General features: G+C 43.2%; 2 protein-coding genes across 2 annotated transcripts; one reads left to right on the forward strand and one right to left on the reverse strand.

The window, feature by feature from the left end:
- Positions 1 to 4,915: 4,915 nt before the first annotated feature.
- On the forward strand, positions 4,916 to 6,419 carry LOC106656909 (sorbitol dehydrogenase-like). Its single transcript, XM_014378084.1, has 3 exons — positions 4,916 to 5,445; positions 5,511 to 5,748; positions 5,917 to 6,419. The coding sequence occupies exons 1-3, from the start codon at positions 5,050 to 5,052 to the stop codon at positions 6,300 to 6,302; spliced, it is 1,020 nt and encodes a 339-aa protein (XP_014233570.1). The 5' UTR covers positions 4,916 to 5,049; the 3' UTR covers positions 6,303 to 6,419.
- Positions 6,420 to 6,444: 25 nt separating this feature from the next.
- Positions 6,445 to 9,846, reverse strand: LOC106656908 (lachesin-like). The gene is made up of 7 exons (XM_014378083.2): positions 9,736 to 9,846; positions 9,440 to 9,625; positions 8,431 to 8,669; positions 8,103 to 8,359; positions 7,551 to 7,954; positions 7,259 to 7,379; positions 6,445 to 7,117 (listed from the first exon to the last, which is right to left on the reverse strand). Exons 2-7 carry the CDS (start codon positions 9,498 to 9,500, stop codon positions 7,096 to 7,098), a joined length of 1,104 nt encoding a protein of 367 aa, XP_014233569.1. The 5' UTR covers positions 9,501 to 9,625; positions 9,736 to 9,846; the 3' UTR covers positions 6,445 to 7,095.
- Between the last annotated feature and the right edge of the window lie 5,640 nt (positions 9,847 to 15,486).

Consider the following 15,486-nt stretch of genomic DNA (forward strand, 5'->3'; position numbering starts at 1 on the left):
CTAGATAAGTAATACTAGTATGCACTGTTTGGATTGAATATTACTTTAGCGTTTGTTTCATTCACAGTGGTATTGAATATGAACTCTGTGCACAAAGTACTTATGATTGTACTTTAAAAAGATAAATTGGTATTTAATGTAGTTCATTGCTCTAGGCAGTATCAATAGTCGATATTCAGTCTATCATAAAGTAAAAGTGAAAGATAACTGCATTTCATGGTATATATCTTCCTCGATATTGGCCAACCGATAATGCCACTTGGTAGAGGACTTTATTTTGATGTTGTAATCATACTCTATTAATTTCAGGCAAATCCAAGAGGACGAACACATCTATTTTGGGCCTAAAATGTATTTTTTTGATTTTTATTGGTGTAAGAGTATCTGAATCACTTTTTACATATCACCAATGAATTCCTTATCAAAAAATACATAAAAATACTATGTTTGATTTATTTTTCAGAGCTACATTGGGCCTATGGAGAAAAAAGTTAGTTTTTAGATTCTAACTTTGAGCAGCTGTAGATTTTGAAGGAAGGAACCATGGCACTTTTTAAACACATGAAAAGTTTTGTTTTTTCATGAAATTTTAAGAAATGTATTTAGTTGACAGGTCATTTTTGGACCTATCAACTCATTTCTGATATGACTCATATATATAGGTGAATCATAATAATTTAGTGTTGTATTTACTGCCGCTTTCATCCATATCCCTGTTAATTACACGATTTACCTGAATCATATTAAATACAGTAGAAAATATACGAGGCCTATTCCCGCAATTTTTTCTCCAAAATTCTACAGTATCGACTCACACGTATAGAAATGAAATCGAGAAATTTAAAAAAAATGTTACGGCCCCGCTAGTCGTATCTTGTGACTTTGACCGTTCGCGTACCGCCACCAGCAGCGGTCAATTTTCGTCAATGAACAACACGAGGATGGAGCGCAGCATCTGCGCGTTACAGCAAGTTGCACCGCGCGCACACACGCACACATACGTACAGCTCACGTACAGCAAGTAGAGTTTTGAACTTGTCGGAACACGTTTCGGGCCCCACATCGTATAAAAGCAGCCGACAGAAAGGCGCCGTTCCCACGTAAAAGTATACAAACAAATCATTTCGTAAATAATTCATAAGTGACTCGGTGTGCAGTGTTCCATCGTAACGATGGATTTTCCGTTGCGTGCGTATGTCCCGGTGCAGGGCTGCCCGAACGAGATCGAGTCGAGGGACGACGACGACGACGAGTCAACCGTAGACGCGGGTGAAATCAGCAGGGATTCCGACTCCTCCGAAAGCGAAACCGACAACGACGACGACGACGACGACAGCTACGTGATGCACGAGTTCGACGAGGAGAGCCTGGAGCAGGTCAATCAAGGCAAAATCATGAGCATCAAGCTGATGCTGCTCAGGCACGACTGGAAAGATCTTCAGCAGCGTATGAAAATCTACCGTCTGATCTGCCCGATATTCAGACACTGGCGGGGCAAGCTACCCGATCTCCTCGCGATCTTCGAGCCCCGCCAGATCCAGTGGCTTCTCTTTCACGCTGTGCACGACCATACGGACCGAGACGCTCGTTTCGTCGAGTTCGTCGCGCGCACCGGCTACAAGGACCAACTGGTGTTTCGCGGCCAGGACGCCCAGCGCAACACACCCGTGCACCTCGCGAACGACGACAGAAGCTACTCGAGCGTCGATCCGGAGTTGATCCGGGCGCTGTTCGAGATCTACGACAGAACCGACGTGAATTACGTCGATCAGGATGGATACACGCACTTCCACGCCGCCTGCAAGGCTGGACTGCCCGAGATAGTGGAGAAATTTTTGGACAACGGCGTCGACCCCAATTGCCCCGGCTACGAGGATCCACCGTTGAACTTGGCGATCAACAACGACAGACGCCAGGTGGTGGAGCTGTTGCTGCGCAGGGGCGCCGATCCGAACGCGACCAACCTCTGCGGCTTGACGGCGCTGCACATCGGCTGCCTCGCGCGAAGCAGCCACGAAATTTTCGGGGCGATATTCGAGCTGAGCCAGGACAGATACAAGGCGCTGCTGATCGACGCCAAGGACTGCCGGGGGAGGACGGCGCTGCACTTGGCTCTGTGGTCCGGCGGCTCCTGGAAGGTCGAGCTGCTGCTGAGGCAGGGCGCCGATCCCCAGCTGGCCAATGACGACGGGCAGAGCCCGCTGCACACGAGCTGCGTCACGAGAAATACCGAGATGCTGTTCAGGGTGTGCGACGAGTTGGGCAAGCAGCTGGAGGTGGACGCGCCGGACAGATGGGGCAAGACGCCGTTGCAGTACGCCGTGTCCGAGGGTCTGAAGGAGGAGGCGAAATTACTACTGAGCAGAGGCGCGAATGCGAATTTCGTGAGCAGGAACGGATCGACTCTGCTGCACACGATCTGTGAAAGAATCGAGGACGACGGATTGGCCAAGGTATTTTTTGACGAGGCGAAGCAGACGATCGACGTCGACGCCAAGGACAGGTCGGGCAATACGGCGCTGGATTTGGCCGTGAAGAATCTCCTGGCGAACGTCGTCGAGGTGCTGCTAGCTCGTGGCGCCGATCTCGCGAGCTTCGTTTTTCCGCCAGAGCTCAAATTTGCCCACAAAAATTATACAACCGCAATGAAATTGAGAGTGGGCTCCGGTGCGCTGGGTGTATACGAAAATCTCGAACAGAGAGGATACGAAATGAAGCTGAACGACGCCTTGGCGGTCATGAAATTATTCGATAAACACGGGCTGTTCGCAACGCAGGACACGGGGATCGTTCTAGGAGTCGCCATGGCCGACGAGGAGTTCGAGGTCAAAGCCAGAGAGATCTTGATCAAACCGGATCTGTCGCTGTACGACTTGATGCGGATGCCGGCCTCGGTCGCGGCGGCCAAGCATCGAGTCAGCTGGTCCGACGGCTACGAGTTGGCCTGCCACGAGGACGACGCGTTGAGCGGCATCGAGAAAATTTACAGGAAAGCGTGCGAGGTGCACCTCTGCGAGACGATGTCGCGTAGATTTTTCCGCCGGTGGGGAGAGCTGTGTTTCCAGGAGCTGATGTCGAATCAGCGCTGGCAGCTGCCGATCGAGGTCTGCGAGATGATCGTCAGGCCGCTGGATAATCTGGATTTGTATAATATCTGCTTGGCGGTGGAGCTCGAGAGAAACTCCAAGTGATCGTGGAGATCATAGTGTTGTAAATTACATATTGTACAGTATTTTATTATGTGACTGAAATTTGTTTGTAATTTAACAGCTATTTTGTATACTTAAATCGGATTATTAATATATATAAATTGAATAAAAGAAAAAAGAACAAAGAAAAATGAAACATTTTTTATTGATTGAAGATAAAATATCTAAAATTTTGTATGCATTTTTACGTGGGCTTTACATTTCGTTTCGTTTTCAATGCTTTGTAAGAGAATTTAAACTTTCTAAATTAAAAGAAAAATGTTTTTTCAATCGGTCAAAATGAAACTTTTTACAATCATTCTTCACTGACTTTCTTCTGTATAAAAAAAAATTAATTCAAAAACGTAACGTGCACGATTGAATTGCACGCGTTACTGCTTAGAATGAACTAGAATGAAATATTAGATTCCAAAATGAAGATACTATTGAGCGATTTTTTTTTCGTTCATTCTATGGGCGATAAGTAACGTTTATAGAGTTGTATGGTGTTTAAAATTTTGTTTCAGATCAAATTAACTTCATAAATTTAATTAATTTCTTTGAATCGCGCATGCAAGCCAACATGAAATAGTGTTCAGAGAAAAGTTATACCGAACACCAAGCGCAATAAAACTAAAAACTTTTTTTTTCAAATAGTTCGAGACTAATAAAGTATGTGTATAAAATTTGACGTCCACGGGTATGGTAAACGCCCACAATAAACCTACGCTGCTCTCACGGGTAGCCGTATCGAAAATATAAGATGTGAGTCGAAAAAGCTTCTTACCAAAAATTTCACAAATTACTACAATTTTCGCATGTGTCTACTCAGATCGATGCAAAGATATTCGCTTTCGTTTACTCTACTATTACTATCTTATAAAGCGATCCACTCGATCTCCAATTTTGTTGTATATTCTAAAAATATAATAGACTCCAAAAGCAAATTTATATACATCGCGCCAGACGTCGAGAAATGTGCAGCAGCAGCAGCAGCAGCCGCCACCTCGCGATAAACACAGCGAGAAAATAAGATTCAATTTTCCCCCGACAGCGTTGCGCGTTGCGCGATCATCGAGTGGTAATTACATAATAGTTCTGGGGTGGAAGAAAATGAAAATTGGATTTTCGCCGTCGTCGACGTCAACGCGATGACGCGACTTTCAATTTGTGTCCGCGAGAGACTCCGCTGCAGTTTACGCGAACCAGCTGAGCGTATTTTCATTATCATTATTATTTTATTATGAACGCTTACACGCGGGGGGCAGCTCTTGAGATTTCGCACCGTATTACACGACTTTTAATTTTGATAAAACAAATAAGCGTCGCGCGGACACACCCACGCGCGATCTCAATTATTTACTATTTACGTCTGAGGCAAGAATCGAAGAAATTCTAGATACGTATAGTAGTACAGACTCTGCAACTCGTCATGACTCGAAAAAAAAAAGATTCAAATCTGTGTAATCTTTCGAGGAAATGACCCCCAAAGTTTCTGTAAAACGATAAGAGGCTCGTCTCTCTCGATCACGCTATAGGCTCGTTTTATCGGCTCTGCCGATCGTACTCCGAATTTTCGATACGCGCGTAGTGGTATTGTTATACAATTCGCGAGATGTCTCGATGTTCGTCGCACACCCCACCATCACCACAGCTGCTCCAATCTATATTTATTACGCACATTCGCGATATATAAGTATACTTGCATTGCATCGCGCGTCGATGATAAACGCGTGACACTCGACGACGACGACGACGACGCGAGAGAGTCAAGATCAAAGTGTATCGTCGTCGTCGATTTTCGCGCAGTCTTGGTCGCGTTTCGGTGCATAGAACAACTGTAATAATATATTAATATAAAATGGAATTCCTGAGCTTCGACCCGGCGAGCAAGAGCTTGAGCCTGAAGACCGGGCCCAAGCCCAAGCCAGCCTCGGACGAGGTGCTCGTCAGAGTCTCGTACTCCGGTATCTGCGGTACCGATCTTCACATAATCGCCGGTCACTTCCCGTGCAAGCAGACCGGGAGCCTGACGATGGGCCACGAGTTCGCCGGCGTCGTCGAGTCCGTCGGAGCCCGGGTGACCAAGTTCAAGATCGGCGACAGGGTGACCGTGGACCCGAACAGCGGCTGCGACCTGTGCAACGACTGCCACAAGGGCTGCTATCATCTGTGCCTCGACGGTGGGATCAACAACACGATCGGTATTTTTCGAGACGGCGGCTGGTCGACCCATGCCGTGGTGCCCGAGAAACAGGTGAGTCGATTCGTCGATGAAAAGAAAAATAGGAAATTATACATTTCGACTTTATAATTATTAAGGTTTATCGAGTGCCCGACGGCGTCGACATGGACAAGGCCGCACTGAGCGAGCCTCTGTCGTGCCTGGCCCACGGCTGGAATCGGATGAATCCCATCAACGTAGGCGAGCGAGTCCTCGTCCTCGGTGCCGGGATAATCGGCCTGCTCTGGGCCTGCCTGCTGCATCTTCACGGTCTGCGCAGAAGCGTCACCGTCTCCGAGCCTCAGCCGAAACGCAGGGAGGGTGTCAAAAAACTCGGTGCGTTGTTTTTCAAATCTACCGTATGAATAGCGATAATGCACTTTTGATAAGGAGACACGAGTATAAACGTGCCGCGGTGATGATATAATCGCGTCATGTGCTTATCGGTGATGATTTTATACGAGTCTGTAATTACGTAAATCTTCATTTTTCTTTTCGTTCTAGCGCTCGATTACGAAACTTGTGATCCGGAACAGCTCAGGGGTCGCGAATTCGACACGATCGTCGACTGCAGCGGTTTCGGCCCGGCCATGGAGGCCGCGGTGCCCCTGCTGGCTCGAGGCGGTCGATTCTGCTTCTTCGGCGTGTCGGCGCCCAAGACCAAGATCGCCATCGAGCCCTACGAGGTCTACAAGAAAGAGCTGACGTTTCACGGCGTGAACATCAATCCCTATACCTTTCCCAAGGGTCTGGGCCTGCTCGAGGCCATGTCGGATACATACTTGAATTACGATAACCTGGGAATTAAGGCTTACAAATTGTCCGAGTACAAAGAGGCGCTGGACGCCCTGAAGAGCGGTACAATCAGCAAGGCCGTGTTTAAAATGTAAAAATTTTTATTTATCGGCGATTTGAGAATACTTTTTCGCAAACACATATAATAATAATAATAATAATAACATAATATAATAACATGAAAATATCAAAACGTGATTTTCGTTTTTTGTTTTGTTCTGTTCGAATTAATATTTATATAACTAATATACAGCGGTTGAATTAATAAAAAAAAATTGTCATTCGCTTATTACACAGAAATAATATAAAACAATAGATTCGTTAACGTTTGTAACTTATACAAAGATATTCTCGTAAGAAAATACACATCTAGCATTAGGGTATATTATAAAATTGGTGCGTTTCGTACATTTATGTATGTTTTGTATAAAATTTTTCTGTATAAATATTCGAAATTTGCGTCACAATTGTTATTACTTCATCTACCATTGTAAATTATGCTGATGACTAAGCGATAAAAATTTGTATTGTTACAAATTATTATTTTTCTTTCACATTTATAATAAATATATATAATAATAATATATAAATTCATATATATCTACTAGTTTCTATCGTCTTTGAGATTCTGTTTTAACTACGCTAAAATACTCGAACCTAATGAGATTCATTAATGGAGGGAATCGTTTTTAGAGTTGGATTAGATTATTGCACTCTAATCGAACATCGGCTTATATCTTTTTAAAATTTACTTTGTACCAGATCTTAGATATTTAGAATTTTAAGAATAGGCATCCTGTCAGAATTGTACTGCTTATGATCATGATTAACGGCAACGTTGGTGAGTTGAGGCACTGACTTCTCGACCACGAGAAAACTCGGGGATAATTAATGTTTGGTATTAAAGTTTCTGTAAAAAAAAATTAATTTCATTTAATAACTGAGATCAATTAGGAATGTTGTATTAAAAAAAACAAACAAACTGAGTAATGATAGAAAACGAGTATTCTAAATATACTGGGCTTTAAAGAGTCATACACAAAAAACTTACCTGGCAAAAAAGACTAAAGTCACGACAGTAGCTACTAAAAGCCCAGAAGACATTGAAGAGACTATACCAGCTTGGTAAAATCCTTGCCCACATGCAGGTGGACATACAGGTATAATGGTTTCTGCACAAAAAAGGGGAAAAAACTAATGCATGCCAACTATTCATACTCTATAGAACTATTATGTCAATCAATAAGTTTTTGACATTATAATATGAATTTCAACAAAAACATGCTTATAAAATTTTAAGTTTTCAAAAATCATCTTTTAAAATAAAAAAAAAGGGTTCTTACCAAATAATTCAACTCTAGTTTCAGCACTTCCAAGTTTGTTAGCCGCTTTGCATATGTATTCGCCAAATTGTTTCTTTTCTATGGTAATAACACGAAGTGTTGTGTCTGTATATTCATCTGCAGTTGCAAAATGAGATATACTATAATGCTGATTATTGGAAAGTTGCACATTATCCTTATGCCAGGTTATTCCAGGAGGTGGATAAGCTTCTACGTGGCATTCAAGATCCATATCATACTGCAGTGCTTGACCTAAACGTGGTCTAGGTGCAGTAATAACTGGAGCAAACTCAATTTCCAAATTGATGTTTCTACGAGCTCCTCGACCGACACCATTTTCAGCAACACAGTAATAAGTACCTCTATCTTCTTTGCGCACTGCTGCAATCTTCAAAGTGTTTCCTCTGCAAATAAGAAATAAAATTAGTATAAATTAATCAAGTTTATGACTTAATTAAGTTATTATAAAGAATTTAAGTTAACAAATTAAATTAGAAAATAGATCAGAAAAATCAATTTAAAAAAAACTTGAAAAATAAATTGCAAACTGACCTGTAGATTGAACCACCAGTTGGCAAAATGGCATTGTTTTCTCTGCGCCAAGAAATTCTAGGAACAGGAAAACCAACTGCATAGCACTCCAATTGAATCGGTTGACCCTCGCTGACAACTAAAGATCTTGTAGAGTTATCATTAATAGTTGGTGGTCTTCTAACTTGCAGCTCTACTTCTGCTGAGATTCTGCTACTTGTAGAAATTAGAATTTGGCAAGAGTAAAATCCTGCATCAGTTTCTTGAATATCCTTGATCTATGTATCAATTCATAATTAAAGTACTTGCTTTGAAAACTATACTTCATAAAAATAATGATAAAACAAACCTGTAACGTATAAGTGGAAGACGAGGAATCAGATCTCAGAGCGAATCTACTGTCACGAATAATAAGTGCTGTATTGGTAGAAATTGGTAATTGATCCTCCCTGTTCTTAGTGAGCTTGATCCACAGTACCGGATAATCTTGACTGTACTGAACCGAGCAGACAAATTCCACCGTACTTCCAATATCTTTAATTTGCTCCTGAGATATGTACGATATCGTTGGTGTTCTCTGTGAATTCGCTGCAAAAAAAATAAAGTTATTCAATGAGCATAGAGCATGACTAAGAAAGCATCAAGCCTCATGATTCATTAGAAAATTATTTTCAATGAGAGAAAATTAGTATTCAAGATCAATTAAAAAACAAAAGAAAACACAATGCAGTTAAACAATGCGTTTGGTCAAAAAATTGAAAGAGCAATCGTAATGTCAATAATCCACTTATGTATTAACACTCGAAAAGACCAAAAAAAAAAGAGACCAGATAAGATAATGGTGTGTTTACATTGATGTTTTGATCGAATCTTTGCGATCGTCAAACAAACTCGCGAGGCCGTGTTTACAAATTGATAATAGTCAACGAGTCGCGGAGTTCATTCAAAAGATGCAAATTTTTGCATTTCTTCGTATACGTGGAGGAAAATTACTAATTCAAGTCGACGACGTCGACTTGACAAGTCGGTGAGCAACAGTTTTTTTAACCGCTTACATCGAAAATAATACGCGAGCGATCTTGTGTGTGTGTGTGTGTGCAACGAAGAGCGCGTGCGCGTACAAGTGTACTGAATTCGCACGCAATATTATGTTTCTTCATCATCTCTTCTTCTTCTTTGGGCTTTATGTTCGCCTTGAGGATCGCGCTAATCGCTGGGCAATGTTTGACCTGCGTATTATAATCATTCGCTCGGGTTATCGCACACTGCGTATAGACAGCCAAAAAACTTAACGGAACTATGCGCAACGCCACAAGCCACAGCACGGTAATAATTAAAATGTATACAACGAGAATTACCCGAACGAAGCACCGCGAGGACGACGAGCACCAGCAGAGTTGAGTACGACTGCTGCTTCATCCTGGCCTGGTTTTTATCTTTCCGAACGGGTTGTTTACGTACGGGTGTAAATCTGGACACTCCGGCAGCAGCACCAAAACACACACACCTGCTGCGGCTCCGCTTTCTTTCGACTCTCTATCGTCCTGCACAAACGAATCGAATATAAATGTAAGAAGATGACCTTTCACAATAACACAGAGATATTTTTACGTATTCTCGTTAAATTTAAAAAACTTTTATAAATAAAACTGACCGCGACGTTGAATCGTCGTCGGCTGCAGCGAGCGCGCGGTTATATACAACACATCTAATACGACTACGACGAGACGCGCCCAACGCGACGCATGAAACAAGAAGGAGAGTATATAGCATGATACGCTACATAGTAGTGCGAAAGGCTTGTGTGTGTGTGTATATATAAGCACCATATCACATACACTCGCGCGCGGCTCTCTGCAGGTGAGCATGCGAGAGAGCACCGAGGTGTTCTCTATAGGTAGTGGTGTGTGCACCAACACTATACAGCATGCGAAACATATCTCCGCGCGGCGGAGCGGCGAGGTCTATAGTCCGAGCACATATTCACATACATACACACACTTATGACTCGACTCCGGCCAAGTCGGAGTCATATATACTTACACCGTACTGTATGTACCGCCGAATGAGTGGAAAAAAGAAAGACGACGACGTTGCACGATGATCCCCGCCCACGAAGGTGTGCGTGTGTATACACGTTATGTTGCTTGGCGAACGCGAGCGCGCAAAAATAAAGAAAGAGGAAGAAATTGCTTACTCCGCTCGAGAGAGCTACCCGTGTAATGTAAACGTAATGCATAAGGTAGCAAAAAAAAAAAAAAAAAGACAAAAAAGAAGTGCCGTCAATGCCGTGCGCTTCTCCGAGCTTATTGCACGCGTGCAGGCAAGTTTATGAATAGGGCGCGCGAGAAATAAAGGGGCATGAACTCTTCTCGCGCGCGCACGTGTCACTTAGCTCTATTAACAGTATTATATATAAAACGATGCAAAGTGTCGAGTGTATATTTATATGAAGTGTATGGATACGAACGGAGGTGCGAGGATATTGACACTAAAAAACAACGATATACTTATCCATAGGGGCGCGTGTGCATTCAAAGGATCGTAATTACATATTTGCACTTACGACGCGTCGTAATTCGTAATGACATAGCTTCCGCGTAGTTCTGTGGCGCGGGCTCCGTCGTTATTAATTCCAAACAATGACTCTTTTTGTTGTTGTTGTTATCGTGCGTTTAAGGGTCATTGAGCGCACGCGTGCCGTCAGTAATGCGAGTCCTCTGACAACTTTTTACGGCTTCGAGCAATCGTTTGCCGCGAGCAGCGAGTTCGAAGTAAAGTTGTTGCCGATCGCACGCGATCTTCTTTTTCTTCTCGTAATCATTAGTCTCGTTTGAAGTATCGATGCTGCGCTTTATAAATATAATAAAAAGTTTTAAATAAATTTCACTTGATGCAAATCGAATGCAAGACTGGAACGAAAAAAAAAACCAAAAATTAAATTCCAAGCAAATTAATTTATTCATTCGTAACCGCCAAGCAAATGTTACACAAATTTCTGTTGGCCAACGAATAGTCGACGATGATTTCACAGCACTCGATCGGCAGCTGGTACCGCGTCAGCTCCATGAAGCACTCCACCGCCCAGGCGCGGAAGAATCCTCTCGACAGTTTCTCGCACATGTGCAAGATACAGGCCTTTATGTGCTCCTCGTCGGTGAGCACGGGATAAAAATCATCGTCCCGCGCGAATTCGAAGTAGTCCGTGGGTGTGAGCTCTTTCGCCGCCTCCTCCGGTCGGAACTGGATCAGATCGTAGAGCGACGGGCTCGGAGCGTCGTCTTTCATCGTTACTCGTTTCATTTTTTCCGCCAAGTTTGGATCGTCGTACCAACGATTTTCCGGGCTCGACGACGACGACTTCTCGAGCAGTCCGTACTTGGTGAACAGCTTCGCGACGGTCAGGGCTGCTGCTCGCTTCGGCTCGTATCCTCTTTTCTCGAGACATTCGATAACCATCATGGTGCAAGCAGCCAATCTCAATTTAACGTTATCGATTCGATTGCGATACGACGATTGAAATCTCGCGTCGAATCGATCCACGGTAGGGAAAACGAAGTTGGACAGATCGGCGCCACGATCCAGGAGCACGTCGACCACCCGTGGCAGCAGATTCGCCACGGCCGCCTCCAGCGGTGTTCGGCCCTCGTTGTCCTTTGCGTCGATCAGCACCATCAGCTTCCTCTCGTCGCAGCTTCTAAAGATCGTCTCCAAGAGCCCATTCTCGGTCTCGTCTCGGTTGTCGTCGACGTCTCTCTTGCAGATGATGTGCAGGGGAGTCGATCCGTCCTCGCTACAAGGCAAATTCGGATCGGCGCCTCGGCTCAGCAGCAGTTCCGCCAATCTTCGGTCGTCGAAAAGCAGCGACAAGTGCAGAGGCGTTCGACCCGACTTGTCCCGCGCGTCGATCCGTACCGACTGATATTTTTCGTCCAATAACATTTTCGAACAAGTGTACGTCACCGCGCGCAGTCTTTGCTTGCAAGAGATGAGCAAAGGTGTCAGACCTTCTTCATTGACGGCGTTCGGGTCGGCGCCGTGTTCCAGCAGTAAACTAACCACTGCGACTTGGAGATTTTCCAGAGCCAAGATCAACGGCGGATCGATCGAAGCCGCGCCCGCGACTCCAGGGAGGCCATCGGCGTCCTGACCGTGCTCGAGGAATTCCCGGATGACTTCGTGAAAGCCGAATTTACAGGCCACATGGAAATGCGTGAGGCCCGACTTCTCGTCGACGTAGTTCACGTCGTACCCGTCGTAGATTTTAAACAGCTCGGCGATGTTGCGTTTGTCGGGTGACTTGCGTTTGGCCTCGTGATGCACGGGTGTGGTGCGACACGACGATGGCGATTCCGCAGCCGGCTCGTCTTTGTAGCCGCAGCTGGCCACGAACTTGATGAATCGTTGGCCCGGATAATTGTCGTTCTTGTCTCGGAATCTGTCCATCACGGCGTCCACGAGAAGCCGCTCGATTTCCGCGGGCTGAAAGACGTCTCGGAGGTTAGGAGTGTCGGGACACTTCTCCCAATCGCTGATCAAGAAGTAGATTTGCCAGAAGACTCGGGCTCGCTCTTTCTTGCTCTCCCAATCGACCTCCTCTCGCAGGCGTTTCAATCCGTCCAATTTTTGTCGGTTAATGTAGTCCGCGATTTCGGAATCGTAAGCGTCGTTTACGGTTGAACGGCAGCACGAACATTCGTCGTCGTCGTCGGAAGAAGAGTCGACGATTCGAAATCCTACGTTTTCGTTTACGTCGGACGAATCGTAACTCGTGTCGGAATCGTCGTCGTTAGACGAGAACGACGAGAAGGACATTGTTCTGCTCACTCGCGCACAGTAGGCACAATTGAACTTTTTTTTTCACTATTTTTGCAATAATAATAATCACTGACTGCGACTCCGCGTGTTGTTAACACGCTGCGGCAACGGAACACGAACTGAAGACCGCAGCAACACGTGGCACGTGCGCGGCGATTGCTATTGTAGTGGTGCGCACTGCGCCGACGAGCCCGCGCGAACTGGCTGGCACGCCACGCGGAGAAACAGCAACAAACAACTAGCAAGCGAATACCAAACGCGAGTGAGATTATAGAGATAGCACTCTGCACTAATAACGCTGTCAATGGACGTTGCACGAAGCTCGAATGCCTTATAATAATAAGTTGCTTAGCAGTAATTTTGACATCGATTACTGAAAAATTTGATGTGTTCCGACAGATGTATTGATTCTTCGGCCGTACTTTATCCGAGGATTTTCCCCGAACTATTTCTTTATTTTGAAAACAAATTCAAATTCGCATTCGTGAATGCACTTTTATAACGGATAATAAGAATTTATGTATGCGGCCCGAGGATGTAGTACTCTGCTCTACGTTTTCAATCGAAATTGAACGAAGTGATTGCAGTAATTTTTTTTATCAACGATTGTACTTATTCAATCTTCCGTTTGTGTAAGAAAATCATAATTAAAGGTTGTTGGACGAGGGAATTAGCTTTAAAGCCAAGCTTGTTTTTTGAAAGCCAGAACAAATTGAAGACGAAAGCGAGTCGTATTTTAATGGATGTAGGAGAGGTAAAAGATTTTTCACAGACACAACAAAATAACAGTATAAAAAAGGTTTATTATTCTTTTCAAAATTAAAGGGTGAATGATTTTCTAAAATAACAAAGCGTAAACATGAAAATGTAGAAGTTGTCATTGTCCAAATGTCTCCAGATTAATCTCACGCTCCTTTGCTCCGTTCGTGTGCTGAATTTATGTGAATTTCGAGGTGTAGCTTTTGACCAAAAAATTCGCTACAAACATCACATTCAAAGGATTTGCTTCGGTGATTGATAAAATGATTTATGACAAATCTTACATTCAAAATTTGTCACAATTATGTACTGCATTTATATGACTTTTTAGATTACCTTTTTGTCCAAATGATTTTTGACAAATCTCACATTCAAAGAGTTTGCTACGAATATGTACTACATTTATGTGAGATTTTAGGTGATGTTTTTGTCCAAATGATTTGTGGCAAATATCACATTCGAAGGGTTTGCTATGATCGTGTACTGTATTCATGTGCGATTTGAGGTGTTGTTTTTGTCCAAATGATTTGTGGCAACAGTCACATTTGAAGAGATTGTTCTGAATTTGGGTTTCTACTTTCACATTAGGTTGACAACTTTGATACTCGCCTTTACAGATGGCTGGTGACAATAATTTCGGTTCAAGTTTAACTTTTCTGCATTCGAAATCGATGTGTATATTCTTATTAGTATCTTTGGTCTGATTTTCGTTTTCTACTTTTACAGTTGGTTGGAAATATTGATCATGCTCAGTTTTGCAGATGATTGTTGATAAAGACCCAAGTTCAGGTTTAACGTTTTTGCACTCGAAATCGATGAACATTTTTACATCTGGATTTTCCTGTAATGCCATAACCTCATTAATGTGTTTTGCAAAAATTGAAATTTCGGTATCTTTAAATAGGGTAAAAGTGCTAGCTTTCGGATTTGTGAGCTAAAACTCATTTTAAATAGATTATTTTGTTCAATAGATTTGAAGAACATTTAGACTTTTTTGAGTGACTCAATCGAAAGTTTATAATTTTTCCTAACGAATGGATACATCGTAAAAGCCCGCAATGGATGCATCGTAACATTTTTGAAAGTAAAAAACTCACTGATGATTCATGAGGCGTGGATGTTTGAAAGTTTTTCGCTTCGAGAGTCGACTCCACCGAATCAAATTTACAATCATCTCCGGCTTCTGGCCCAGCATCGTTTAGTTCTTGTTTCACACTGCAGAAAATAGTTAAGTTTAATATCGATCGATTGACAATAATTATATAGCGTCGTGCAAAAAAAATTGTCTTACCTAACTGTGTACTCTTCGTTTTCCATCACTGTGAATCTTTCGCGATTTGCACCACCAGAAAATATTTGCGGTTAAATACGCTTAGATTTTACCAATTTGCAAATACGAGTTACGAGTTACGATATGCGATTGACACCGCGACTGTGATTGCTCAAGCTCGTACGTTGTAGCTATTCTTTCCCCTTTCATCGACGGCGGGCCATATGCAGGCATTCGCCTGCCACTAAAACTACATGGAAACAGTTATGAAAATGTGTAATATACCGTCCCTGAGCTAAAAAGATTATATCACAGGAGCTTATAATGACATTAACTTTTTTTTTCTAAATTCGTGATCTTTTACGCTTAATTATCGTAAAATAGAGTGCTGAAACGATCAAATTGAAATCATAAAAACGAAATATGTAAAAGAATAAGCGTGCAAGTTTAAAGTTACAATGGCGCACTACTTCGGTAACAGGCAGTCCGTCGACAAACTCGACGCTAATAAGGATAAGAGATGTAGATCTCGAGCAGACTATGAAAAACGATTGGATT

This window comes from Trichogramma pretiosum, unplaced genomic scaffold (genome assembly GCF_000599845.2).
Source record: "Trichogramma pretiosum strain Unisexual culture from Peru unplaced genomic scaffold, Tpre_2.0 scaffold126, whole genome shotgun sequence".
NCBI classification, from domain to species: domain Eukaryota; kingdom Metazoa; phylum Arthropoda; class Insecta; order Hymenoptera; family Trichogrammatidae; genus Trichogramma; species Trichogramma pretiosum.

Coding starts and splice junctions, on each gene's coding strand:
- LOC106656909 (XM_014378084.1), top strand. CDS start 5,050: ATGGAATTCCTGAGCTTCGACCCGGCGAGCAAGAGCTTGAGCCTGAAG. Junction 5,446..5,510: donor CCGTGGTGCCCGAGAAACAG/GTGAGTCGATTC, acceptor ATAATTATTAAG/GTTTATCGAGTGCCCGACGG. Junction 5,749..5,916: donor GGAGGGTGTCAAAAAACTCG/GTGCGTTGTTTT, acceptor TTTTCGTTCTAG/CGCTCGATTACGAAACTTGT.
- LOC106656908 (XM_014378083.2), bottom strand. CDS start 9,500: ATGAAGCAGCAGTCGTACTCAACTCTGCTGGTGCTCGTCGTCCTCGCG. Junction 8,360..8,430: donor CTTCCACTTATACGTTACAG/GTTTGTTTTATC, acceptor ATTGATACATAG/ATCAAGGATATTCAAGAAAC. Junction 7,118..7,258: donor ACTTTAGTCTTTTTTGCCAG/GTAAGTTTTTTG, acceptor TTTTTTTTACAG/AAACTTTAATACCAAACATT.